Below are 26,828 nucleotides of genomic sequence, written 5' to 3' on the forward strand. Positions count from 1 at the left end.
GGTACGACAGCTTTTACTTCGAAGAAATGCAAACTATGATGAAAAAACCTTTAAATTGGGCTTGTGAGAGTGGAGATCCGAAGAGTGCATGACAAAGTCGCAAGGATGGTGGATAATCTTTCTGTATTTTGGATGAAAAGAACTTCATCATGACGCTCTGAAATTTAACGTAAATTAAGATAGAGGTGGTAGGGCATGAAAAGAAAATAATCTTTTAGTTATCGACATTTTCATCAAAGCTTTTGATAGTGAATTCTTAGTAGATACATTATTGTGTTGTTATGTTGAACTTGGAAAAGTTGATTTAAACTCCATACCTTGACAAAGTCTTTAACGAAATTGAATCATTTACAAAGGTACGTTTTTTTCTTTGAGAAATAATTTATTAATTATTGCAATAATAAAGTCTTAATACGAAGAAATAATAAATAAATAATTGTTCCTAAATCCCTTATGGCTTCCCATGATGTCGTGGGAGTCTCACACAGTCTAGTTCAAACCAAGCAGAAATACAACATTCTGCCAAAATGTTCGATATTGCAGGAAGCTCTCGACTGATTTTCACATAAACCTACCACCGGCCACCACTACCAGAACCCTTTATATTTAGGCAGGTAGGTAGGTAGGATCGTCCGAATTCAATGGTTGACACTTAGCGCTAGTATTAGGTAAAATCCGCCATCTGCCGGGATGGCGAAAACTCGAAATATTTTCTAATAATATAAGACACTTTGTAAAACAATATCCGTCAGCTCCCGAAACTCTTCAAAAATTGTCGAGTCGGGTTTATTCAACGTTTGATGTTTTCACGTTTCACAAGCCATGGTTGAGGTGGAAGAGAGTCAGCCTTTCAACATCGATCCAACCCCGCTTGTAATAAATGTTTGTGTTCTTCTTTGCGCCTGTCTCCCTGCTGTGAGGTTATCACTTGCATTCAGTGTGAGGATAATGTACCTGAAGCACAATCCCACTGAAAATAAAACTAGTGGAAAAAAAGCAGTAAAGAAATTGCGTGGACGCTCAATACTCCGCAAAGGAGTGAACAGGCAATTTACAGTACATGAACTAAATATGGTCCATTCAATTTCGGTTGTTTTACAAAACCATTCTCTAAAACTCCCCAACAAAAACTCAGGGGGGCTTGGAGGAACTAAATTCAATCCATAGACCATGACTGCTGCGGGAAGGGCCAGGGGAACAGAACCTAGTTAATTCAACTGATCCGGCTTACCACCATAGATATCTTTGATGTTTCCAAAGAATTGCTGTGTCCGCAGCCTGGCTCTAGCTAGAGTTGTGTAATTGAAAAGGAAATGGGTAAGAGTCTCTCCCTCGTCTCCGAAACATCGACAATTTAAACTGTATGACCTTGCCGGGTTTGACGGTATTGTCTTCTGCAGGCCCGTGAAAACTGCCGTAACCCTGTACCTATTTGCGAGCGCTTGTCTCAGACCTTCCTTGACTTATCGCAGGTGGTGTGTGTTCGCGTCTGAAATCAGCAGCGCTGAAGTAGCGCGAGTAGATTTTTACCCTTGACAGTCGCAGTGAACTGCGCCCGCCGAGAGACTATCAAGAAGGAACTACGCCTAGTCAATCCGCCGACCTGCCCATGTCCCACTATATTCTTATGACCTGAAACTCCGAAGAGAGTCACTCTGAATGTTCAGTACAAACTGTCCACCAGTTCCTTGCACTGTCCCACCAGCCTGGTGGATGGGTAGAAAGCCTTTTTTTTTTTTGAGGAGGTGGAAATCTTCAAAAGACACTGGTCTGGACACACCAGCGTGTGGGATTTTTACCCACTAAAACCACCCCCGACTCCCTCCCTGCCCCGCGGAACCACCATAAGGTATTACATCACGGGGCGGAGTCAGCTCACTCTAACTTAATCCCATTTCTTCTATATGCGGCGCACGTGACCGCACTTTTCTCCTTTCCTCTGCCTTTCGCAATTTATCTTGAATTGATGCGATCATGGAGTTGACCGCATCCCAATTCTCTTGTTGTGCTAGCATTTTCGGCACCAGATTTTCTGATACCAGCACCTCTCCAATGGTCTCCTCTAGGTTCCTCCTTTCGTCCACAAATCTCGGACAGTGGAAGAATGCATGCTCTGGGTACTCTGGGACTCCATCGCAATTTGGACAGTCGGGTGAGGTCTCCAATTTAAACGTGTGAAGGTATTGGAGATATCCTCCATGTCCCGTGAGAAACTGGGTGAGATTATAATTAATCTCACCGTGTCGTCTCTCCAACCACTCCTTGATAGCAGGAATGAGCCTGTGAGTCCACTGACCCTTTCCCGAGCGTTCCCACCGCTCTTGCCATCTATTTATGGATCTCTCCTTCTCAGCCTTCTTCGTCTGCAATAAGGGAGAGATTGGCTTCGCATGGTATATATTCGCCATCTCATCTGCCAAGATGTCAATCGACATCATTCCAGAGATGACGAATGCTGCATCATCTGAGACAGTCCTGAAGGCAGAGCATACCCTCAGAGCTGTCCTCCTGTAGACTGCATTCAGTTTGCTAGTGTTAACTGACATCCGCAACGCCTCGCTCCAAACTGGGGTCGCATAGAGCATGATTGAGGTCACCACCCTAGCTATAAGCAACCTAGAGGTATGCCGTGGCCCTGCCACGTTCGGCATCATCCTCGCCATGGCCATACTAGCTTTGGATGATTTATCACAAACATACTGTACGTGTTGCTTATAGCTGAGCTTCCTATCTATCACCACCCCCAAGTATTTGATGGCCGGCTTGGAAGTGATGATATGATTCCCGACTCTAACACAGGCGTAATTTCTCTCCCGGCGCTTCGTGATGAGGACCGCTTCCGTTTTTTTCCTCCGTAAGCGTCAGACCAGAACTCTCCAACCAGCATTTGACAGCACTGATTGCCTCGCTTGAGTATAACTCAGCATCTTCGAGATGCTTTGCGACAACAACCAGTGCAATGTCGTCAGCTGTGGCTTCCTCCGGAAGGGGAAGATTAAGTACATCGTTGTACATGATGTTCCACAGTAGTGGGCCCAATACGGAACCCTGCGGGACACCCGCGGAAACGACGTACTCCTGCGGTCCGTCATCAGTATCGTACCAGAGCCTCCTTTCAGTTAAATAACTATCGACAATTGCAGCGAGATAGGCGGGAATACCAACCTTCGCTAGGAATTTCCGGATTAGATTCCAATTGGCCGACTTGAATGCATTTTTCGCGTGGAGGGTTACTACCACGCAATATTTGCTGGTACTACCCTTTCCGTGGATTGCATCTTCGGCCAAGCCAGTAACCAATTTGATGGCATCAATGGTTGATCTGGCTTCACAGAACCCATACTGCCGATCTGAAAGGCCGCCTTGGCTCTCAACTACCGGGAGTAATCGATTATAGATTACCCGCTCTTGCATTTTCCCCACCGTGTCCAAAAGACATATGGGTCGGTATGAGGATGGTTCACCTGGAGGTTTACCAGGCTTAGGCAGAAGCATGAACTTCAGCCGCTTCCATACCACTGGAAATATTCCCTCGGACATGCACGCTTCGAACAACTCAGCGAACATGTCCGGCCTGGATTTCACGGCAAGCTTAAGGGCCTTATTCGGTACTCCGTCCAGACCCGGTGCTTTATTGTTTCCTATTCTGCCGCAGATCTCCAGGAGCTCGTCTCTGGTGACTGGCGGGATTGCCGTCACATTCAGAGGTGGTTGGAATGTGTCGGTGTTCTCCTCTTGCTGGGGGAATAACCCCTGGATGATTTTCAACAAGAGGGCGGGGCACGTGATCTGCGGAGACGAACGGCCTGTATATCGATGGGTAGAAAGCCTGGCGGCGTAGCTAGCGGTCATAGTGACTGTGTTACCTTTGGGGCTGAAATCACTCCGCAACGACCAACAGGCTTCTAATATCATTAGTTGCATGGTTTGGAATACACTAGTCAATCTCGCAAGAAAGTACAACTCGGCTACACTGTACGCATCCAAGAATACTTTCGCACAGAATCCCCAGACCATCTTTGATCCGTCGGTAAAAAATACTGCGCAACATATCGCAGTCTGCTTTGCCCTGGGTAAAACCCACAGGAAAATTCCATTTGTAAATTGTAGCCTTTCGTATAGCATTGTTCGTTGAAATACCTAGAGTTTGCGCTGTATTTCGTACTGCATGATGCATTGTATTCAATATGAGGGTACAAGCAAGGAGGGTCAGTGTAATGCATTAAGAGCATTTTTGAAATGTAAATGTGTAAGGTATCCCTAACGTATGCGCTTATTGGATCTTATTAAACTGGTCTTTACTGTATTTTTTTCTCAACGCCGATTGACCCAGTAGAACCGTATGTCAGGGTTGAATCATACAAAGAACAGAGGCGCCCTTTCTCTACAAAGTTCCTCTTGCCGGCGAAGGAGGCTATACAGGCCGAACTGTAGTTCCATGTTTAGTCTTTAATTTAACCGAGAAGCTAGCAACACCTCTAAATACTTTGCATTGGAGGAAAGTGCCAATCTTTGTATATTTTGATGAGTACCCTTATCTTGGTGGTGAATAGCATCGGTTCCGTTTTGGTTTGATTTATGCCGGGTCCGCATCTTAACGTAAGGTTTCATCTAACACTATCAACTAAAGTACTGGAGCTGTAGTCCAGTAACTACTGCCCAAACAAAATTAGATTATACTGTTAGAATGGATACTATCCATTGCATAAGATATGCCATCAAACCTATTCCGTTTAGAGCTTTCATGATGGATAAGACACCTAAGGTATACTCTTTGCTGTATAATGATCGCTCAACCGTGTTACTTACATCGCGTAGAGTGGTTTCTGCCGGTTTGCCTTTTAGATAGGTGTGTTGGGATTTGGAAAAGGGCAGCCTATCCATGCTCGTCCTTAAGTCGATGCCTAGGACTCATTTTAGGGATTATAAGATGAAAGAGATGAGGTTTATCGGTTGTTTTCGATATGAAACCCATGAGCGAGCAGGTACCACGTCCCCTTTCTAACTAGCAACCATATCCCACATCCACGGATCCTTCATTTAGTGTAAAGCCCCTTCATTAGAGTAAAGTCGCGTTTCCAGACGGCATAGATTATATGTCCCTTTTTCACTTCTTTTGTTTAAATATAAATTATCTACACAAGGATTAGGGACTAGCCTAATGGCTGCGACAATTGAATATCGAAAACAACTCATAAATTGGTTTTGATAATATTCCCACTATCCTCGGTAACTATATTAAGGGCCCCCAGCATGTTCATTTTCTTCAACCTAGAATTACAGCGATGCAAATTTACATCTTCTTCCAGTGCAGTGGTTTTGTACTCTGGAAAGCCAAGTGTTAACACATGCAAATCCGGCATTGAAGTGTGGCTGCCGAGTATCGCAAGGCATTCTCTCTTGCCCTAGTAGATGGTTTCCGAAAGGATCACAATTGTGCAAAGCTACTCAACAATGGAGATTTCTTATATAAGGAAAAGGATGCTCTCTATGAGCGATTACATGCAGTTTAGAGGGGGCATTGTAAAGGTAAAATTGCAATGGTGATGGTGGTCTGAAAACACCATACTACGGCAAGTGATGGGGAACTACAGTTTTCATTACCGTAGCAACAACGGTAAAAGGTTTGCGGACTTCTGTAACTTGCATCGCCTCGTCGCCGACATGAGCCATACGTTATGCGGGGACAAACCCTACTAGAGGCATCTAATCAGATCGTCTATATCGCAATAGGCAGCATTCTGAATGTGTATGACATAGCCCTTGATAGGTACCTTCGTTTGTTTGCAGCTTACCTTGTGATCCTTCTGCCATCCAGTAGTGGAAAAATCTTCTTGATACGCGAGCGACGAGCTTACTTTAAACAATCCGCCCGAGAATATTGATGAATACTGCAGCAGAACATCTCCCTAAAGGACGTTACAATACCTGACTGTAGAAGCGTGAAGGTGGATCAATGGACATAACGAACTCAGTTGATGTCTGATAATGTTCATGATCGCGACGCACTTGGGCTGCGTTAAATCATCCAGAAGAGATAAAGTTTCATCTCTTGTGGTTGATATGGCATAAGGTGGCACTTCTCCAAAAAGAAGCGAAATCATGTTTGCCATCACTTTTCCTTACATCCCTGCAAATATATTACTTCCACTCTATACAATACAAATCCCACTATCACCAGTGAGATTTGAACCGTGACCTTCCGTACGACTTCCGACTGCTCTAACCACTCAGCTATCCGGACAACGGGGTGTAATTGGTAAAGTGAAACGTGTATGTTATAGTGGAGTTGCTTTGTTGTTTTTAGGTGTGTCCGCAATGACTTGTTTAGTTTCCTAGCCAAGCTTCACTAGGGAGGAATGCATTCCAGGGCGGACCCAAGCTAAGAGAAGATTGGAATTTTGATGTAGGTTGCTTTTCTACAGACAGCCTTTTTTATCAAGTGTCTCCTCACGAAGAGAGAGAACTTGTTAATATAGGGAGTGTATCCTCTTGGATATTTCGGCTGAGCAAAGCTCATTCCTCAGGTCTGGCGCTCACAGTTCTCTTCACTTTTCTAATGAGCTGACGCAATAAGGGTGTAGTTCTGTGATCGGAACTGTATAAAGCAATAAACAATTTATTTAGGCGATTATTCCTGAACTCTTGTGAGTGATATCTCATAGCCCCACTCTCTGGCCAATGATGTAAGGAGGGTGGTATATAATATTCAGGTTTTGTTCGAGACGCGTGTAGTGTGGCAATCCGAGTTTGTTGGTTTGAAAAGCCCATGGTGGAAAAAGGGAGGTAACGGGGTGTTATGTTTTATATAGGAGGATAACTATTAATCGGCATCTCAATGTCCTTAGTCTCGCGCGGATAATTATTACTTTTGGGCACCTCAGTGTCCTGAGAGTCCACCGCCCGCTTTTGTGTGCGCATTAAAAGAAGAAGTGAAAATTCAAAGGGAGCATTAGAATTTTGGTTGTTTAATTTGGCCCTGTTGTTCTGGTTGTCTTTTTAGAACAGAGAGAGTGTGTATAGTCTATGTTGACATTTACCTATTGGAGTGGAGAAGTTAGTGGGGTGTTATATCCGGAGCTTAGAGGCAGATTTTCTCCATTGTTCTTTTTGTGGTTAAAAAGCAGGGGGAAGTATTTGCTCTATGCGTCTATTTATGCCACGGTCACCGTCGGCGGCTTTTCAATTTCTTCTTATTTTTGCCCCCGCTCAGGCAAACGTCTTACCGGAATTATCCTCACACTTAATTTTTTGTGCAAAATCAAAAACGCAGTGACCTGCCATATGTCTATCACTTCAATTATTTCGTTTGCCTTTATTTACTAAATTATAAACAGCTACAAATACGTGATCTGCCATGAGCCTCGTCAAACTGACGTTTACCATCTTCCGGTGTTGAGCTTTTCAAATACATGCGGTTAATCACTGGTCGAAACTCACTTTCCAATTGACAATCAAAATGAAACCACGCGACGGATATAACTGGGACTTTAAAGACAATCTGGTAAGAGATGACTCTTATCAAACACAAACCCTAGCTATTAATGCCGTTCCTTGGACTTTTTAAGGACTTATTGATCGTCCCGCATACTACATATCAGAGAATACAGAAATTTTAGTATCCCGAACTTGACTGCATATGGAATAACCTATTTGATATTATTCTTGACAATTTTTTTATAGGTTCCGTTTCGGGTATCCTAGGTTTTTGTTCTATTTGCATTGGAGATTAGAAGAAAATTTCTCCAATATGACATAATTTTTTTACTGTTTTGACAAACTGGAATTTAACCTAATTGCCTCTGTTAGAACTTAGGGGGGTCATCCCGTGTGAAAACGGTTTTTTCTCTTTTTTCGGAACTTTTTTTTAAAGAACTAGATAAAGATGCAAATGCGAATTGTTCACCATATATCTTGAATATACGTGATATTTTTTCAGGCCCCCATTTTATGATCGTGATGCTCCTTAACCTTCTTCGGAATCCCGCAAAAATCGTATCCTTGATCAAAAGAGGGTGTTTTGCGGTAGCCGTCAGTAACAGTCCTACACCAGATATGCGTTTACTTGCACTTGGCTTTGAAAGAATATAATGCTCTCTAGGTTACCAGCGTCGAAAGTGTTCAGTTTATATCGTCGTATCGTAGACTGTTTTTGATAGCCGAAGTAAAGCGTTGTTGACGTTTCAGTAGCAATAGAGTTCAGAAATTTCCAGGTTACTAGCCCAAGAAAAGCTCTCCCTTTTAGTCGCATTTTATAGCAAACAAGTAATATTTTGAATTGTTAACCTTTGACTAGTACCAATTACAAATTTCGTCCAATCCAATCCTTCCGCAGTATAGCTACCGCAAGAATGGTGGATAGTACAAATATACAAAGTGAAATGCTGCAGTATCCTCACTCTAGCCATCACACTTCACTGATTCATAATGTTTGCATATTTAATATTTTGATTTCCTTGGTGATACTCGCAAACTCATCCAAAACCTCGAACACACTAAGTTCCTGTTTTAAATTTTATATACCAGAGTAGTGCTTCAGCTACGTCTACGCGTTATTGTTCATGGTTTCCTGAAGGAAGTCTTAACCGCCGCCAACTTGATTTGTCTTACCTCCTACACTTTTTACACCCTTATTTTGCCAAAGACTGCCATGATTTATTGGAAGTTGTTACAATATTCATACGGGACACTGTGCTCCTTTTTAGGGGATCTTTCATTCATCTGGGACTAAATTTGTCATTTTTATTTTAAAAATAAACTTTTCGGCTTTGAGACGTAACTAGTAAGCTAAGACTCGCACTAGAGAAAGTTTGCAGTGTTGACCGTCCTGTAATCAGAGTAACCACTCTTGTAGCCTAACATATACACTGTAGACTAGATCGTTTGAAGTATCCTAGTAGCCATTATGGATATGAGTAAGTTATCCTGTAATTAGCTCATTTTGCTCTAATGTGCATCAAACTCAAAGTTAACATCGCCCAGCAGCCCCCTGCCCGTTTAGATCCCCAGGAGACAAGGAAATGAAACAAGTTCGAAAAGAGCTTGAATATTCTATCGAAAACTACTATTTCCCCGTGCGATTATGATTCTCTTCTTAAACGCTCTCATAACTTTCTTTGTGTCCAAGTCCAAGTTGACGCCTTGGAATTATAGGTTCACTTTTGCTCCAGAAAATCTCTGCTGAATCGTGGTATCTTCTGAAAACGGGAAGCGTCTCCGCAGACTGCTATCCTCGTCAACCGAGTGTCAAATTACTTAAATACCGTTTTCCGTGCTTTAGACAAATAACGGTAATTTAGATACCACAAACCCCATAGACATTCATAAATCTTGAATATGCTTATTTCATTTTCCACGACGTAGTTTTTTCCTCCCCCGTCACCTTGAGTGCTTTTTCTTGGAGCTATTTTCTTTTTTCGCGGGTGTAACATTCATTTTATTTTTTCTTCCCAACTTCAACATCTTCAGGTTTTCGTATTCTTATTTTCGAGAACAAGAACAGTTTTCACCCTGCCATGATAAATGAGAAAATGGTTTCAAAAGGTTCCAAGCTGTCAAGGTAATGTAATGCGACATAGCTGGCGGCGCTATATGTACGTAGTATACTGTGCCGGGGAGCGAGATCTGGTGGCTGTAATAAGAGGATGGTGTAAGGAAGCATTCACGATGTGAATAAAATAATGTTCTTTAAATTCAGATTTAATCATGTCACGTTCGCAATTTTAACAGGCTAGTATCAATTTCGCTTGGCCTCTTCGTACACATTTATTACGTCAGAATGGGGTATTTGTCAGATGAGTAATATCTTGTGGATTTGACTGATGATGTGCTGTTTCGTATGTGTGCTACACTGGGCGAGATAGACAAGTGTGTGCTGGAGGAAGTTGAAAATCGTGTTTCCTCTTAGGGCACATATTCCGAAGTCCCAACTTCGAGTTGCTTGAGTCCTGAAGAAAGCCTAAAATTAGAAAACACTCAAAATTTGCTTTGAAAATTAACTAGCGCTTCAAATCAGTTTTAAGCAGCCTTGAGATAATAATCTAATTATAAATTTACTCTACTTCCAGATAATACCAAAATGAAGCGGTGCATATTGCTTTTACTGATAATGGTGTACAATTCCGGATCGTATCCGACTACGGAACCAAGCGATAAATCCAGTAATGAGGACGACCCATCAAAGCAAATTATCGGTTCTAGGTAAGTTCTAATTATCGACTTCAGATTCTAAACCCCACAATGAAAGTATATGCGAGTCGAATAAAAGGGAGGAGTCGATTTCACACTTGGCTAATTCAGATAATTAAATATTAGTGGCAGAGTGACATGTTCTGAGTGCTCCATCAATAATACCATCCTATTAGATTACTACGTGGGACTTTGAAACTAGGGTGACTTTCAAGCTGTAAGAAATTATTTAATTCGCTTCCGAAGAGATTGTAACTACTCGGATATAATAACTGACAATATATCTATACAAACTTATACCAAGGAGTGGAATCCCACGTAAATACTATATAAGCAGGGAAATTACTAATGAGCCTGGTAGACGAGCACACCAGAGTTACCTTAGACTAGGGCAATGATGTTATAGAGATATGAAAATTAGAAATCGTTTTTTCATATTTAAATGAAAATTTTTTCATATTTAAAGAAAAATTATCGTCATTACCATATATACATTATTATGTATACATTTTGAAAGAACATAACTTGTGAAGAAAATTTCTAAACGTGGTTAGGGAAGAAGGATACCTTGTTGAAAATCCAAACTTTTCAACGGGAGTGGAGTTCCACAATTCTTGCCTATCTCTACCAGGGGTAGGGTTTGAAATCCAGCACCCAAACTTTCAAAATACTAGGCGATGGCGGCGAGGAGTCTATTATAACCTATTTTGTAATGAGGCTATTACTTACATTTCCTTAGATACATGATAATGCGACCGCTAATGGAGTAGTAGTTCTGAAGGTCTACTACGAAAAACCATTATACGTAATATCATAATGAAGTCAACTTAAGCATTTTCGAAAACGAAAATTTTCCGATTATTTGATGTGTTCAGCTTAAAAAAACATTAGTACCATGCAAAAAATTCAGATTACTCTAGTCCTTATAACAGTAAGGCAACCTATAAGTTTGGCTATACATTTACTAAGACGGGAATTCCCCGGGTATCGTTCACATTCAGCATCAGTGTTCTCAGAAGAGAAAACCAAAAGGTATGAAAATATTTGGCAAAAAAAAAGTACTAAAAGGCAACTTTCAGACGCGATCTCCGTGCGAACAGAAACAAGTCGGGAAACCGGAAGCTGGGCGCCATACCCTATATTGTAGCCTATATTACTGAGAAATTGTTACCATGAACTTAAGGGGGGTTTTGCAGCCAACTACTAAAAATGAGAGTAATATACTATCATTAGCTTTATAGGAATAGATATCGATATTGAAGGTATTTATTTTATCATCAATGTCGACTCCTCCCACTCCCCGCCTTTCCAACAAATGTCAAAACTAAGAGCGGTTTCGCAAAATACTGATCCAAGCCTTTCATTTGATATCCCACATGACTATATTTGGTAAAAAAAATTTACACCGCCCTTTTGCATGTATGGAGCACCTCCCTTAAATTCGACGCAAAAGGATGTAACTCACTAAATGCGTGATCGTTCACAGTTGCCATCTTTCTACCAAATTTTGATGACAATAGCTACAACCGCCTCCGAGAAAAATGCGTGTGACAGACAGACAGACAGACAGTAAACCGATTTTAATAAGGTTTTTTTTTACACAAAACTTTAAAAAGGAGAATTTTTACTTTACTGATCCTTACGGTGTCGGCGTATACTAACTGTGGTTAACGACAATCGTGGCCCCCAAGGATCAGAGGCCCGGATCGAGCCGCCCCTACCGCCTCCTTAGTCTGTCAGTGCGTGCGGATTTATACTGCTCGACATAGCCTGTTAAAGAGTCTGCATTCATACGTCAATTACTTCTTTGAATTTGCACGGTGAGTTTTTAGAGTGTAATATACAGTTTCGCCGTCCTGGTTGGCAAATATCTAATTCAACATGTGTCGTACTTTTTTAATGGACGGTAAGTACGTGTTTTTTACGTAGTTTTCATGGGAATTCTTAGGGTGTCGAAATTCCTCTTTACCGGTCAGAATTATTTGCGGCAACTTTCGTTGCTAGATCCCAACGGTAAAGTCTAGATTTTGTCCTTTTATGGATGAAATGCTCGCATTTTTTACTTGCTTTAAGAAGTTGTTGCCAAAATCCTAGCACCTACCGCAGAATTTAAATCACCTATCACGACAGGAGTTGAATAATACATTGATATAAAGCTGGCTGTGCCAATGAAATCTAATTTGTTTTCTCAAACTTGCTACTGAGATACATGTTTCGCAGAAGCTGTTGATTACTTTTCTCGGAAAATCTGATAAGTTTATAACTTATGTTTACTTTAAACAATTCTCGGTAATTCACTTCAGTACAGCTTCCATGTTCCTTTTCCACGAATCAGTCAGGAGAATATTCAACTAATTCTGAATAATATTCCGTGTACTATGCGCCGAGACTAACTAGACTTAATTCCGTACATAAAGCGTTTCATCTAAATCCCCTGCTGCGCTAATAATAACACTTCCTCTAAATGTTTCGGATTAGTGTGAGCTCAAACTTCAATTTCTCAGCTTATTTTATCAGCATTTTGTGGATGATGTATAGATGTATGGAGGATGGCAGGAATGTATGAAATTCTCCAGCAACAACGAATTTTGTAGAAAATTAATGAAAACCAGAAGCTCATCAACACAACATAACGCAATTTTCTAAAGCCCATCGAGCTGCAGCGAACATCGCAATGGCACCATTCATTCAACAATCCTCACGTATTATATGCGGATAGGTATGTAGGTAATTGGGCACCAGGTGCCTCTAAATTTTCCGCGATAGCACTGATTATCCCCAAAGTATATCTTCCGAAAATACGGCATAATACCATCAACTAAATGGGGACTAAGAGACTAAGTATGGTGGACGTTTGTGTGGTGTTGCTTATTTAACGGTGAAGTGTGCTTGCTAGGATTAATTGACTCAATATTCGAACAAGTTTACCTCATCTCCTATATTTTCACTTTTATATATTATCGGTATAACTAGCTATAGTAAACTCGGTTTTGAATGCAAACTTCATTAGACATTGTCGACCCCCGACCCCGTTTAGTTCTACCACTATTAAGTGTAGCTTCAAAGAGCATCCCTCGATTCGCCGATCGCCTCTTTGATAGCTAATTCTAGACGGTGTGTTAGGTTCCTGGAGTTTAATTCTTCTCACTTAAGTGCTGAAAATCACGTGTCTAAAATCATGGACATGAGCCCGGATCGTTAACTAACTGCGATCAAACGGAAGCTGCTTCGAAGAAATATGAACAAGATGAAAAACCAGAAGATGGACGCTTCAGGCTTGAAAGGTTTTGTGTATTATAAAAATAGAAAATTATTTGAGCAGAGAACATTTTTGCCGTGATGTATATATGCATATATTATGTTTGAATGCTCAATTTAGGTGATACTGACATTAAGATTCTTAGAATTTACACTGAAACGACAAATTTACATTCTATAACTTTGTTAGTAAAAGTGCGACTTCCACCAAACTTGATACGATCATGCTCTACATTATAGTCTATACCACTGCATTTTATGATATTCTACTGCTAAATTGAAGGGGGTTTTACAGTCAGTTACTAAAAATTATACACTATTGTTAACTATATTTGAAAAGACATCGGTTTGGAGGGTATTTCGTAGCCTAGGTAAATTACAGTGGCACTTTTGTGACATTTTTTAGATATCTCAGTGAATGGGTCCATGGAAAGAATGAACCTTTTGCATTTAGAATTTTGAACAGCGCTGATCAAGACCTTTCATTTGATACTCCATATGACTATATTTGAAGGGAAAAAGTATCGTCTGAAGAGAGATGTGTTTCCCATAAATTTGCAAAATATATAAGATTGAGGCAGATATAGATTTGAAGAGGAGGCGTTCTTGATTCAAGCTCGTCCTCTCTCTCTTCAACGGTGATGTTAAAATTACACTCCTATAAAGTGAGCTTACGTCCGTGGGACCTCATAGGTTTGGCATTCGGCGAATAAATTGCGTATAACGCACAGACCAGCAGAGACGCCGACAACATACCGCTTGTTTTGTTTGCAAAGCATCTCAAGAATGCTGAGGTATACGTATAGGAAGAAGCGTTGCTGAGGCTGATAGGTTGATAGAGACCGTTGGATTTGCGCTTTCATTTAAAAAAATGGAAGCAGTTGCAATGATTATGCTCGCATCACAATTGAATGATAAGTGACGTAAAGGTCGCTTTAAGCCGCACATACAGTAAGCTCGCGTACGTAAAAGGACCGCGATTTGCATGAAAGCTGTGTACAGCTGAGTAATTTCTGTTTGGGGAACGACACTACACATCTCACGTTTTGTATATGCGGTCTACAGAAGTACAGCCCCAAGGATGTGCTCTGGTTTCAAGACCTCAGTTCCAGGTGGAAATGCCAAAATTCGTTATTTAGGAAATTATACCTACTGGCACCTAGGCAGGCAACATAAAACCCATCTTTCTTCTATGTCAGATGAAAAACGCCGATGGGAGGTTCAATGGGCATAGATTAATCCCTGTCATAAAAAGTGATTAAACAGAAAGCAGCTTATCGAGCGCGGAAGATACTACGTGCATCTACACATGATTAAGTTGGACTCTTCACCGAATTATCTAGTTTGTGGTTGAGTCCGCAAGGACATGGATAACGCATTTCTTCAATATTCGAGATTTCCGTAAAAAAGTGCAAATCTACAGGGAACTCAAGGTCGATTTTTGGTATCTGAAAATGTAGTTTCTGTGAATGAAAGACCTGACAAGGCCAGACAAAAAGACAGGAATACAGAGAACCATGGGAAGACAGACAGTAGATTGATTTCGATATGATTTTATTTTGTGCAATCATAAATCTTAGAGAAAGCAAGCAAATATAATGATACATGAAACAAATTATCTGGTAAGACATAATATGCGAATATGGACCGCTCCTCCAAACATTTTTCCAAGAAAAACGCAGAGACAGACGGGTTCTCTTTGAAATGTTTACAGTATTTTTCTAGGAATTTTAAATCTTGCCCAGGGAGTTGAAAAGTGGGGTTTTCGCTAAGATTCCAAAGAGAGTTACTTGTGTCTTTCTTGTTGTGGCAAAACAATTAACTAAAATTATCGCAAAACGTATCAAAGACCACCTTTAAAGCTTGATTGACATGGAAAAGGTTGGATTCCGATCCAGATCCTCTTATACAGGCCCCATTAACACATTTCGGATCATCATCAACTAACATGCACACAGCCGGAGGTAGCAGTGATCGCTCATTGAAATTCACTATCCAAAGATGGTCGACGTTTCGATCGTCCTACAGCTGTTACAGTATCTGGTAAGAAGCGAAATGAAGATCCTCAACTTTGATTATGAACCCACTTCATTCAATGCGATCAGACGAGAAATCATCGAAATCATGGTGATACTGATTCCGTAATTTGAATCGGTTCACCTCCAAGCAAAATGTGGATTTAATGCGTTTGATAGATACAGGTCGTACCATTCGAATCTGCTTCAACAGCTGGCAAACATTACCAACACCAAACAACAACCTAGGGCCTCTTGCGGCATTTTTATTACCCTTAAGTAGTGGGACACGAAAACTCTAGGACTTTTAACCCTGCATACCCTTTAAACTATTACATAGCGAAAATTAGAGTCTTCACTATATCTTGTCAAAGGTCATGGGGATAATCTAGTTTCTAGAAATTATCCGTATAAGATCTCCGGCTGCTCTTCATTGAAGATTAAACAAGTTCCTAGATTTCACTGTAAAATCATTTACAGTGTCGGTAGCTATTTTGATCCGATTTTATCTTATTTCACCACGATAGTAGCCACGGATGGTTGAACAACAGCTAATTTATCCGAGGTAGAGTTCTTCTTTCCAACCTAGAGTTCTTAGTAGGTTGAACTTCTTTCGAGATAATACGTGTTACTTATAGCCAACAAAAAACGCTATGGATCCGGGCTGATAAATTACTTTTTAAATAAGTGTAAATTGGATAGCTTGGGAGATATCAGGCTTTAGCTGAATGATATCAATTGCCACACAATGCATGCCACAATCTTTGTCACGTTCAGCAGCGGGCTCGGTGCGTCTCAATCGATAACGTCATTTATCTCTCGCATAGGTCTGATCTGAGTGGAGAGGATAGATTCTCAAATCACCATCAAATTCATCAAGGCATTGTTAGTTCTATCTGGCTTCCAGGTTCAGACCAATCTTAGATGAAGACTAAATTTGATGATTGTCTTATTGCCCAAATTTGTCTTGTAAATTGCTGTGTGATTAAAAATCTCAGAAGAGTCCAAAACGGAATCCGATAGGTTTGTATTCTGTCACTAGAACTTCTTCGGATTATCGGTCGCGTCGTTTATGCTGCTTCTGCGAGAGAACGTGGCAGAGCTCAATGGACTATTTGGTCTTTCGCAAACCCTTCAAATATGTGGAAAACTGCAATGGAATGGCGATGATTAAAACACAATTGTGATCGGCTTAGAAAGTAGCGCTATCCGGAGTACTTAAAGTGTTGGTGAAATCGACCGTGAAGGTGTGCCTACGAATATTGAAATTCCATTGAAGTGCCCCCGCGCTTGCATGTCGTGCTAGCCAGGCTCGAGAATATCGAGTACTTCGGTTCTCAAGGTATCATTATACAAAACTACAAATTCGTTTAAATCGTTGCGTGTATCTGCACATTCCCACTAAACTTGGTAGTATTGTGGCGTGGCAGGATTCGCGGCATTCGAAATTTATTTCGAATGCTGCGAATACCAGTGGACAGATGACGTCACCGGCGCTCTCCACTCAGTTTAGACCTGGCTACAGGAGTGCAGAGCGCTGGTGACGTCATCTGTCCGCTGGTATTCGCAACATTCGAAATAAATTTCAAATGCCGGGAATCCTGCCGCTCCACAGTATCACGCTGAACTTTGATGATTCTAGGATCTTATTCTTTTTTTAGCCTTTATCCCGTTCAGAAGCGGAGTCGGCCGATCGTGATAGTGTGCGCCATTTTGCTTTATCAAACGTCTGATCTGGATGCAACCGTGGGACTTTCGAATCCAGCTTATCACCGGATCACCGTGTTTTCGGCCAGCCCTTTGGTAGTTTCCCATTGATGTCGATGTTTGCACCGATCCTGCCAAGTAAATTGCCGTTACCGCAACCGACATGACATACCATCGAAAACGATCATATCGATCACAGATATCCTCATTTCGGATGTGATGTGATGGATGTGATGATTTTGATTTTTACTGTTCAAGCGGCCAGTGATCGAAACAAAAATTATTCGGCCAACCGAGATGACATATTTGTTTAGGCTGTGGGTGAGGACTTTATGGGCACCTTTATGGCTAATGAATATTTATAATAAATGCTCACGCCCAAAATTATCTCACATTTGCATCTCAACGCCTACTACGTTGCGAGTTGAATTAATAGTGTTGTGGCTTATCAGTACGTGAATGGCGTGTTCAGTTCTCCTGATGGCCCGATGCATTGCGGACTCATCGGGAGTAACTAAAAGGTCGAACTGAACGTGGAGGGCGGGCCTTAGAACCACAAAGAGCGACAGGGCAGAGGACATTACGGTAAATTTTAGATTTGAGCAGTTCGTTGATACGTCGATGACAAAAAACACCAGTTCATCTAGGTTACGCTAATGCGTGAAGCAATTTCATAGCGCATTTTAATCGCTCAGTTTTGGGCAGGTCACTGTCATTGGCAGTGGTAGCGCATGTTTCACGAAAATTCTGTTTTCTTCAGTTTCAACTTGAGACCGTGCTGCATGGCAGGCGACTATTCCATTTTTGGATAAGTAGCTCGAGACTTTTCTATGCGAACCTTGAAAAACATCATTTGGCGATTCTGGGATGAATTTAATTAACCATAGTATCCTATTATTAACTTTATTTAAACAGATATTGGTATGGTGGCAGCTTCCTGATCTTTCTGTGGACTTCACGGCTAGTAGTTTCTGAGTACTGGTCAAGAATTCACTGTTACCACCTTTCCAGCCCAATTTTGTATTAATAGGAATAACCATTTTTGACAAAATCCGTGCGACAAACAGACAAAGACAGGGACAGCAAACCGACTTTCGTATCTGATCTAAGCGTATCTAATCACTTCCATCACAAAGAATCGCCTTAACAAGTCAAATTCTGAAATAGTTAAAATAACATAAATTTCATCTGACACTATTTTCTATTTTCTGAAAAATCTTTGGAAATACCGCTAGGATCTGTTAAGACTATCTCCGAACCATTTTTCTATTTTAGTTTTCGATTTTATCATTTAAAGCTCACAAAAGGCAATAGTACCTCAGCAACAGCCACAAACCAAGATCTCTAGTCAGCTGGCTTCTTTAATCATCCTCGCTTAGCCGGCCAATGTCTCGTTAATTTTTCAGGCAAAACAATGCACCCAAAGTTCATCGCCGGCTGGCGCAATAACAAAAGCCACTTCGAATTTTTTTCTGTATTTTTGAGTATCATCGAATAAAATCCCCCCAGCAATCGTATTTAGATGTTAGATGGGTAGCATTTCACCTTAGCCAGAAATAAACGCTGCAAAAGCATTTAATAATGTACAGGATAATCAGGTCTATGTAAAAACAACAGCAAAGACATGCTAATGATCATTTTTGAAACATTTGCAAATTTCTTTATTATTATTAAAAATATTTAAACGAAGTTTAGCGCTTCGGGAAGCTTAAAAGAGGTGAATAAAACTGTAGAAAAAAATCTAACGATCATTTATGATGAAATGAATATTTTAAAATAAGTAAATGTTGGAATAGGAAGTAGGAAATTTAAAGGACGGTAATGGATGTGGTGAAAAAATCTAAGTAGGAAAAGTAAAAAATCTCTTGTCTCCTTCTCATAAGGAAAGCTGCACGAAATGATGTACGTGCTGCCATATAACTTGATGTCGTTGGATGCATTAACAATAATAAATGAGAGAGTATTTGAGAATTTGAATTTGAACACAAAGCTGTCGTACGGAAAGTCGCAGTTCAAATTTCACTGGTGGCAGTGGAATTTGTATCGTGATTTGACGTCGGATACTAGTCGACTCAGCTGTGAATTAATACTTGAATCAAATCAGGGTAATAATCTAGGGCGAGCACAATGCTCCTATAGGGTACTGTAATCCTATAGTGAATAGTTACGATCTTGAATGAAAACAATATTATTATTAAAAGTCAATTTGCTGTTCTGTCCAAAATCTGGGAATCTACGTAGCTCAATACTGACAATAATGTTGAAACTCACCGGCGTTGATTTGTCGTCACCACTTTCAATTGAAGGTTCCATGCTTCTATCAACTCAGGTCTGCGTCATGCGATCAGGGTACTCCCGCCTATGACGATATCAAACCAAGAAATTTGTTGCCGAATGGGCCAGGTATCGGAGTACGCGTTAACAGGAAGTTGCAGTGGATAGACGACACATCGAGAACAGTTCCAGTATGCAGTCTGACGCACTATCCTAGGAGTGTGTTTATCCTATAGCTGCAGACGCAAAAGAGTAGGGGAATAATGTAGGCTTCTTAAAAAATTATGGAGGAGATGGGGTACATATCTAAGTGTCGATTGCGTTGACGGTGTAATTAACAAGCTATGCCTAAAGGTGGGGTTTATTTTAACTCCATATTTATGCATGGACTTATACAAAGCGATCGACCGTCAAGTGGAAAGCTAGACGCACCTTAAGGCATTTGAGTTCAATAAATCACTACTTACATTTATTTCAAGAGGAACCATCGGGACATGAGTGTTATCATAGACTACATTTACGCCCTGTTGATTCTGCTGATCTTTAGGAAATTCGAATTTGAGGATCCTAATACGGAAAGAGATCACTGTTAAATGGCAATTACATTACAGTTTCTGCTGTTTAAAACTCCTCAAACCATCCGCTATCGAAGCCTGTAAGCCATCCTTTACCACTGTCCTAACTGCGGATTTAGAAATTTACTAAATTTTTTACTTGGTGATACTGCCTTATTCAGTCTGTGACATTTCTTGCGCTGCTGAATGCTTACTCGCTTCCCTGAAAATCCAAGGAAAGAGTAGTAAAGCGTCAAACTAAAATTCAATTGTGATCTCAAGACAAAGGAGCGAGGAATATATAATCTACTTTTGTGCCAAAGTAAACGCAAAAGCTGCATATTCCTACCTATAATAAAACCAAAGCGGGAATATGCCACACTCTGCGGCATCATAAGGGACATAAGGATCGCCGCCTTCTACGATTGATTTTAGCACCAAGCTGGGAAATTCCTATGACAAGTGGAGCCACATGCACTAACACCATGACAGCAATGAAGCTGCGCAGACCGCAACTGCTATCTTGCCTAGAATACCCCGTCAAACTGGCACCATCTTTTTTATCCTCTAGACATTCAAGTCTTACCTAAGCAGTTTGATCTCCTGTGTATAGTCTTCTTGCTGTGAACTTAACTTTTTGACAAAATCCAATTCACTTCAGCTGAAAAATTAAATTAAATTAATATAAAATATATATGTATAAAAAAGATTGATGTACTTATAAAACGTAATTAATGGGAAGGCAAAAATCATGTCGTTTCCAACATGGGAGGGTATTGAAATGTTTGTTTGAAATTATTAACGATTAGCTAGGAATTTTCTAAGAAAAGTATTTATATTTTAAGTATACATACCAGTCTAGCAATAAGCCTAGATTTTCATTCGGCAGTAATCATGTGGTCGAAGTTCATTGCAATTATGGGATAACTAGCGAAATATATATATGTATATCCTCTTATGATTGAAAAGAATAGGATCTCAATAAAGAGTGAGCTTTTGATTACTCTCAATTGAACATTACTTCAAGAGGATATTACGGCATGGAGCTATCAAAGTGAAGAGCATTGGCACGGTTTTCATATTTACTTCGCTCTACGTTGAAGCAAGGGATGTATAAATGTTGTCAACACGTTTAGTTTCGGAAGAGTACAATGACACTATTAATCCAGGCATTTTTATAGTGAGTAACTGAGTTTGTACATGTAGGAATGAAGGGTTCTTTCTCAATTGAATCGACAGGCTTTTAGTCCATCAATCTGCCATTTAGGTGCACATATATGAGCTGGAGTAAACTTCACTCACAATATCTGCAACTATTCACGATTTTCAGTCGCACATCAAGTGAAATTCATCGGATAATATAATTTAAAGAGCCCCCAAAAATGCTTTTTGGTTTTATGAATTTATGAACATATTAATTACTGGTGTTTTTTTGTTTTTGTTTTTTCAGTGTTGTAACATCAGTTTCAGTAATACTCAATGGGGACGAACCGCAATTCACGGACGCTGTTGGAAATACCATTCCAAAACCACTAGTCCCTCTGCAAGTGGCCAGCCCTATTAACCTCCTAAACCCCGATCGTTATGAATTCTACACTTTTAATGACAATGGTGAACTGGTAAAACGCTTAATGACTTTGGATGAAATTCAAAGCATAGTAGCAAATGGAAATGGCGATGGGGCTGTAATCCATAGCTTTCCAATAAATGATCGTGACCCAGAAAAGAATGTCCACGATATTGTCGAAAGTGTTCAAAAGGTTCTGAACAAAGAAGTGGCTTGGAAAAAGAATCTGACTAATGAACATCTGGTCTTAGATACACCAGATGTATCCTCATCTTGGTCAATGATTTTGCCAGCAATTTTTGGCAACACAGGAACCGAAATATTCCCTAATAAACCGCAGCAAGTTGCAATGACCCCAGAAGCAGATGTGCTTACTAGGAAACCACCAACAAAAGTACCCTTGATCCACAAACCTCAAAAACCGGTACCCAGTCATAACAAACCTTCTATTGAAAATGAAGCGCAAAATAGTAACATAATGAACAACGCAATGGCAAAACCCTCATTCAGCAAGCCAGAATATTTAACTACCACAACGAATGAAAAACCAATCTCGGTTAAAAGCACAACTAAATCGCCTCCGGCAACAACAACTACAACCACAACCCGCAAACCTACAACGACAACAACGCACAAACCGACAACAACAACAACGCGGAAACCTCCTACAACAACAACAACAACCTCAAAGCCAACTACAACTCTAGCGCCAACAACCTCCCGCACTACGGTCACAACCCCCAAACCAACAACTAGTTCAACGACGACAACTATTAAGCCTATGTTTGAAAAACCAATTTCATCACCAGTGAATGTATCACCGACCAAAAAGGTTCCACCAACAACTGAAGGTTCATTAATGGAAGTTTCGCAATCACATGTCCCAATGAATGGTATAGATACGAAATATGGGTCAGAACCCGAATTTTCGGAATATCATCAATATGAGAGTGTACCATTAGCTTCAACAGGTAGCTATGGTGGCTTAGAAGCTGATGACTTAGTCGAAAATCCTTCGATGGGCTATCTGTCTCCATCATTAGATACCGATTTGCCAACAAAAGAGGACATTAACACTAAAATTTCAATAGATCAAATTCTTGAAACACTTACAAATGATATGAATACCGAAAAGGTTGAAATGGAAACTAACACTAAATTGTATACAACAATTGAACCTGTTCTATACAACGGTGACCTTTCAAAGCCGCACAAAAAACAGGAAATTGTTTATACAACAGAAACAGACTCAACTACCACAAATTCTCCTGAACAAAAAACGGAAGCTGAAAAGGATAGCATTGGAAATGGATCCCAAGAAGAGTCAAATACTCTCCATTTTGAGCCCCTCTATGCAGAAATTCGGGATCCAATAGTTAATGATTTTTCAACAGAAATTCCCTTGGCAGAGACAACGACGACAACAATGATAAATGATTTAGGGACAACTTTGGGTGATACTCCAGGCGACGACAAACATGACGAATTTACATCTCATCTACAGGCTCAACCAATAAAAACTGAAGACAAACCGTTATCAGTGGTAGAAACAATTGATCAGCTAATTAATGACCAGAAAAAATCTACGCCAGCGTCTGTTGTTACTGAACCTGTAAGCATGGATCAATCAATCAAAATTCAAGGAGCCAGTAATGAAATCAGCATGGATGACTACGTTCATCAAGCTGCAACTATAGCATCAAATCTTGAAGGGAATATCAATTCTAAACCAACAACGACACCATCCAACGAAGTCACGGATATGTCCGAACCCGAAGAATCTAATGAAATCAGCAACCTCATTCCTGATGTTGTGAACCAGATTACGGACGCTCCTCAAGCTGATCCCAATAGGCCTGATGAAATAGATTTATCTAATCGAGTATCCAATATTGCATATCTGAACCCAAATCTACTAGTTCCACTCAAAGAACCCATGGCTACTCCGAAACCAGTGAAAGTTGAACATCTTGATGAAGCAGTAATGAAGGAAAGTGTGCCTACTACAACAATTGCTCCTGAAACTCCAGTAACACACACTAGATTCAATTTACGTCCAACGTACCAGTCTCATATAAAAAACAGCGGAGAAGCATCCGCGGAAGTGACTACCCAAACAGAACCAAACTCTGCCATTGAAGTAAATACTCCTTATTACATCAAAATCAACTCGATTAAGGCCGAGGCTCACCTTACGACAGAGCCACCTAAACCAGCAGAGCAATTAATTACAACGATTGTGCCTACAACTATACCTCCTGTAAAGGCCACGAAAGAAAATGACAATTCAATGAATTTCCAAACTTTTGCTACTGAAAGCAGTACAGAAAGTGAAGATGCTCTGGTTACTGAGCTTACCACTTCCAAAATTGACTTAATTACGGATACTCCAACATCCCACGAAACAGAACAGGCTTATGTGAAACTCGGCGAGTCTACCGAAAAGCTCGATGATATGTTACAAACTACAACAGTTTCTGCTGACTTAACGAATGTTCCTGAAATGTCGACAACAACGCAAGCTGCAACTACCATTCCAGTAAAAGAATCATCTTCGAACACCCTGAAACCTGTACATTATTACAAACATCCATCCAGTGCAACCGATCAGAAATTGATGCAGTTCAATAATCAAAGACCAGTGGTCAGACCACCAGCACTTAGCAATCTGAAGGTTACACCGGTCGGCCAACCACCCAGAATTCCGGTCAGACTTGACCCTATCCCAGGCCCCTCTCTGGGGCTCAAATCTAGTACCATTGGGCAAGATGAAGATGTTCTGGCCTTCGCTCAACTGTGCAATGAGCTGGCCTTCAATTACTGGAAATCAATTACAGCCGAAAAAATCAGCCCTGCTAGAAGTTTAGTCATATCACCATTTGCTTTAACGTCAATGCTGTCCATGGTATTTCTAGGAGCTCGAGGTGGAACCTCTGGAGAAATGAATGAAATTTTAAAACTTGATGACATGGTGACATTTAATCCTCATTTAGTGTTCAAGAATATTACAGATTCAGTTGAGAAAATCAGGGACAGTCACATTGCTGCTGCTGCTTTTATTCGTGAAGTCTACACTGACCGATCGAATGGAAAAGTCCTGCAATTTTTCAAGGAGAAAGTTCAACAGTTCTATTCAGGACACGTAGAGGAAGTGAACTTCAATATTGTGAGCGATATCATTAGGAGACGCACGAATTTATTAGTGAAGAGACATACATCTGGTAAAGTTCCGGAATATCTCAGGACGAATAGCGTTTGGGTGAATGGACCATTTGCCACTATTTCCGCTAATTTGATACAGGTAAACATTTAAGTTAATAATAATCTTCAAATATCAAATCTAATTTTTTCCTTTACGATTTTCAGACTGACTGCACTAGAGCCTCAGTTTTCGATCGTGATGGGGAAATGTTCTTCCAAGTTCATCCTTCCATTAGACAACGTAGACTAGTTCCAATTCCAGCTGTTGTTTGGAGAGCTGGATTTACAGCAGGCTACGATCCTGAAGTTGATGCTACTGTTGTCGCCTTTGGCAATGCATTTAATACAATAAGTACAATCTACGTAATGCCGGGACAACAAGGAGTTGCTGCTGCTGGTGACAATCTAGAACGTCTAGAAACAAGTCTTATAGAAACCGAGATCGGCGCGAATGTTTGGGGCCGCCTACTGTCGTCACTACATGAACGTCCCGGACTTGAAGTTCAGTTGCCAAGATTTTCGCACAGGTCTTTCATCAATGCTTCAGCCGGTCTTCAACGAATGGGACTGAAAAGTATTTTCAACTCCGATGATGCCGATCTACGTGGTTTGACCGGATCAGCGAATCGTGACGTCTACCTTTCAGATATGATTCAAGTTAATACTTTCACCACTTGCGGCGAAGGCAGAATAGGAGAACAACATCATGTTGAGATGTATCCAGCACCACCATTGCGCCGAAAACATTCGGGAGTTGGTCAAGAGGCACGAAGTGAAGTTAAGTCAGAAGAACATGTTGGCACAGTCCAGGATAGCGGTCGAGCAATTTACGACGATCTCTTAGATCCAAAGTATTTAGAAGTTCCACTTCAGCTGAGACCACGACAAGCTCGCATTCCTGAAGCACCTAGACTTCGATTCGATAAACCGTTCCTGTACTTTGTCAGACATAATCCAACCGGTATGATTCTGTTCATGGGACGCTTCAATCCTAGACTGTTGCCATGAACTGGAGCAACAGAAAGTACCTTGGGGCGGGATAAGTTAAGACAATCAAAAAACTCTCATTCTTTGTTTGGAATGCTGAATAATTTTGAAAACAAGCAGTTATAAGAACTCTTTTATTCGGATTTTGTTTATCCATTCCTACATACATAATTTTGTTTCTTACTTTGTTGGTGAAGCCTGGCATTTTTACTCAGCATTGTCGTCTGATAATTATCCACTATTCTAGAATATGTGAAGTAGCTACGAATCAAAAGGAGGCAAACGCCATTTTAATATACTATCATATTCCGTCATCCGCCTCGCGACCACATTGCATTCCTCACTTAAAATTACAACAGCAGTATCTTAGCATTCCAGACAAAACAATATGATGCGATAACATTTCTACGATTAGCATTTATCTAAACTTACACTTAAGATTTATTTATTACATACATGTAGATCCCTTTGTTTACTTAAACTGAACTGTTAAAAGAATAAGACTCTTTGTAGACACCCTCTACTTGCTTATTTTGCAGAAAATTGTATCTACAATTTAATGTTTGCTTATCTGATGTCCTTAATTCACGATCTCATCAAGAATTATAAGAAAAAATTGGCCAAAAATTTGTGATCGTGGATTGATGATGAAAGAGGGAATAAAAACAAGAGATTTCAGATTGGTGGAAGGATGTTTCGTGATTGGATATTGTAGATGCAATAGAGTACTTCTCTAGCAAAATCACGGCGTAGACTAGGTTTAATTATTTTGTAGGAATTATTAAAGTAATAAAGAGAAATTTTATGGTAAATGTGTTGTATTGAGTTGTTTGCACTAAGCAAGGTTTGTGGTACATAAAGAAAACAAATGTTGAAATCCCCGTTTTTGAAGAACAAATTCCTTAGCATTATTATTGTTCTTCCAGCGATCGCCAGGAAGCAGAATCTTCAGCTGAAAGTGGGGATGGACTTACATTGGATACACCAAACTCTTCTGTCAACGGCATTACGAGCAAAGCTTTATTGTGCGCAGCACCAGTATGTACATCCACGCTTCCATTGGAGGAGGTGATCAAA

The 26,828-nt window shown here is 40.4% G+C and overlaps 1 protein-coding gene across 2 annotated transcripts in view; it reads left to right on the top strand.

Moving 5' to 3' along the window:
- Window positions 1–26,549, top strand: part of LOC119661538 (uncharacterized threonine-rich GPI-anchored glycoprotein PJ4664.02) — a 115,096-nt gene extending 88,547 nt beyond the window's left edge. Inside the window, exons 4-7 of one of the 2 annotated variants that reach the window (XM_038070918.1) lie at window positions 7,424–7,428; window positions 10,068–10,200; window positions 21,447–24,864; window positions 24,930–26,549. In XM_038070918.1, coding sequence (XP_037926846.1) covers window positions 10,079–10,200; window positions 21,447–24,864; window positions 24,930–25,772 — 4,383 coding nt within the window. In that variant the 5' untranslated portion in view covers window positions 7,424–7,428; window positions 10,068–10,078 and the 3' untranslated portion in view covers window positions 25,773–26,549. The remainder of the gene's footprint in view (window positions 1–7,423; window positions 7,429–10,067; window positions 10,201–21,446; window positions 24,865–24,929) is intronic. The other variant, XM_038070919.1, reaches the window with a different exon arrangement.
- Window positions 26,550–26,828: the final 279 nt, after the last annotated feature.

The sequence above is a fragment of the Hermetia illucens genome, chromosome 1, assembly GCF_905115235.1.
Source record: "Hermetia illucens chromosome 1, iHerIll2.2.curated.20191125, whole genome shotgun sequence".
Classification (NCBI taxonomy): Eukaryota; Metazoa; Arthropoda; class Insecta; order Diptera; family Stratiomyidae; genus Hermetia; species Hermetia illucens.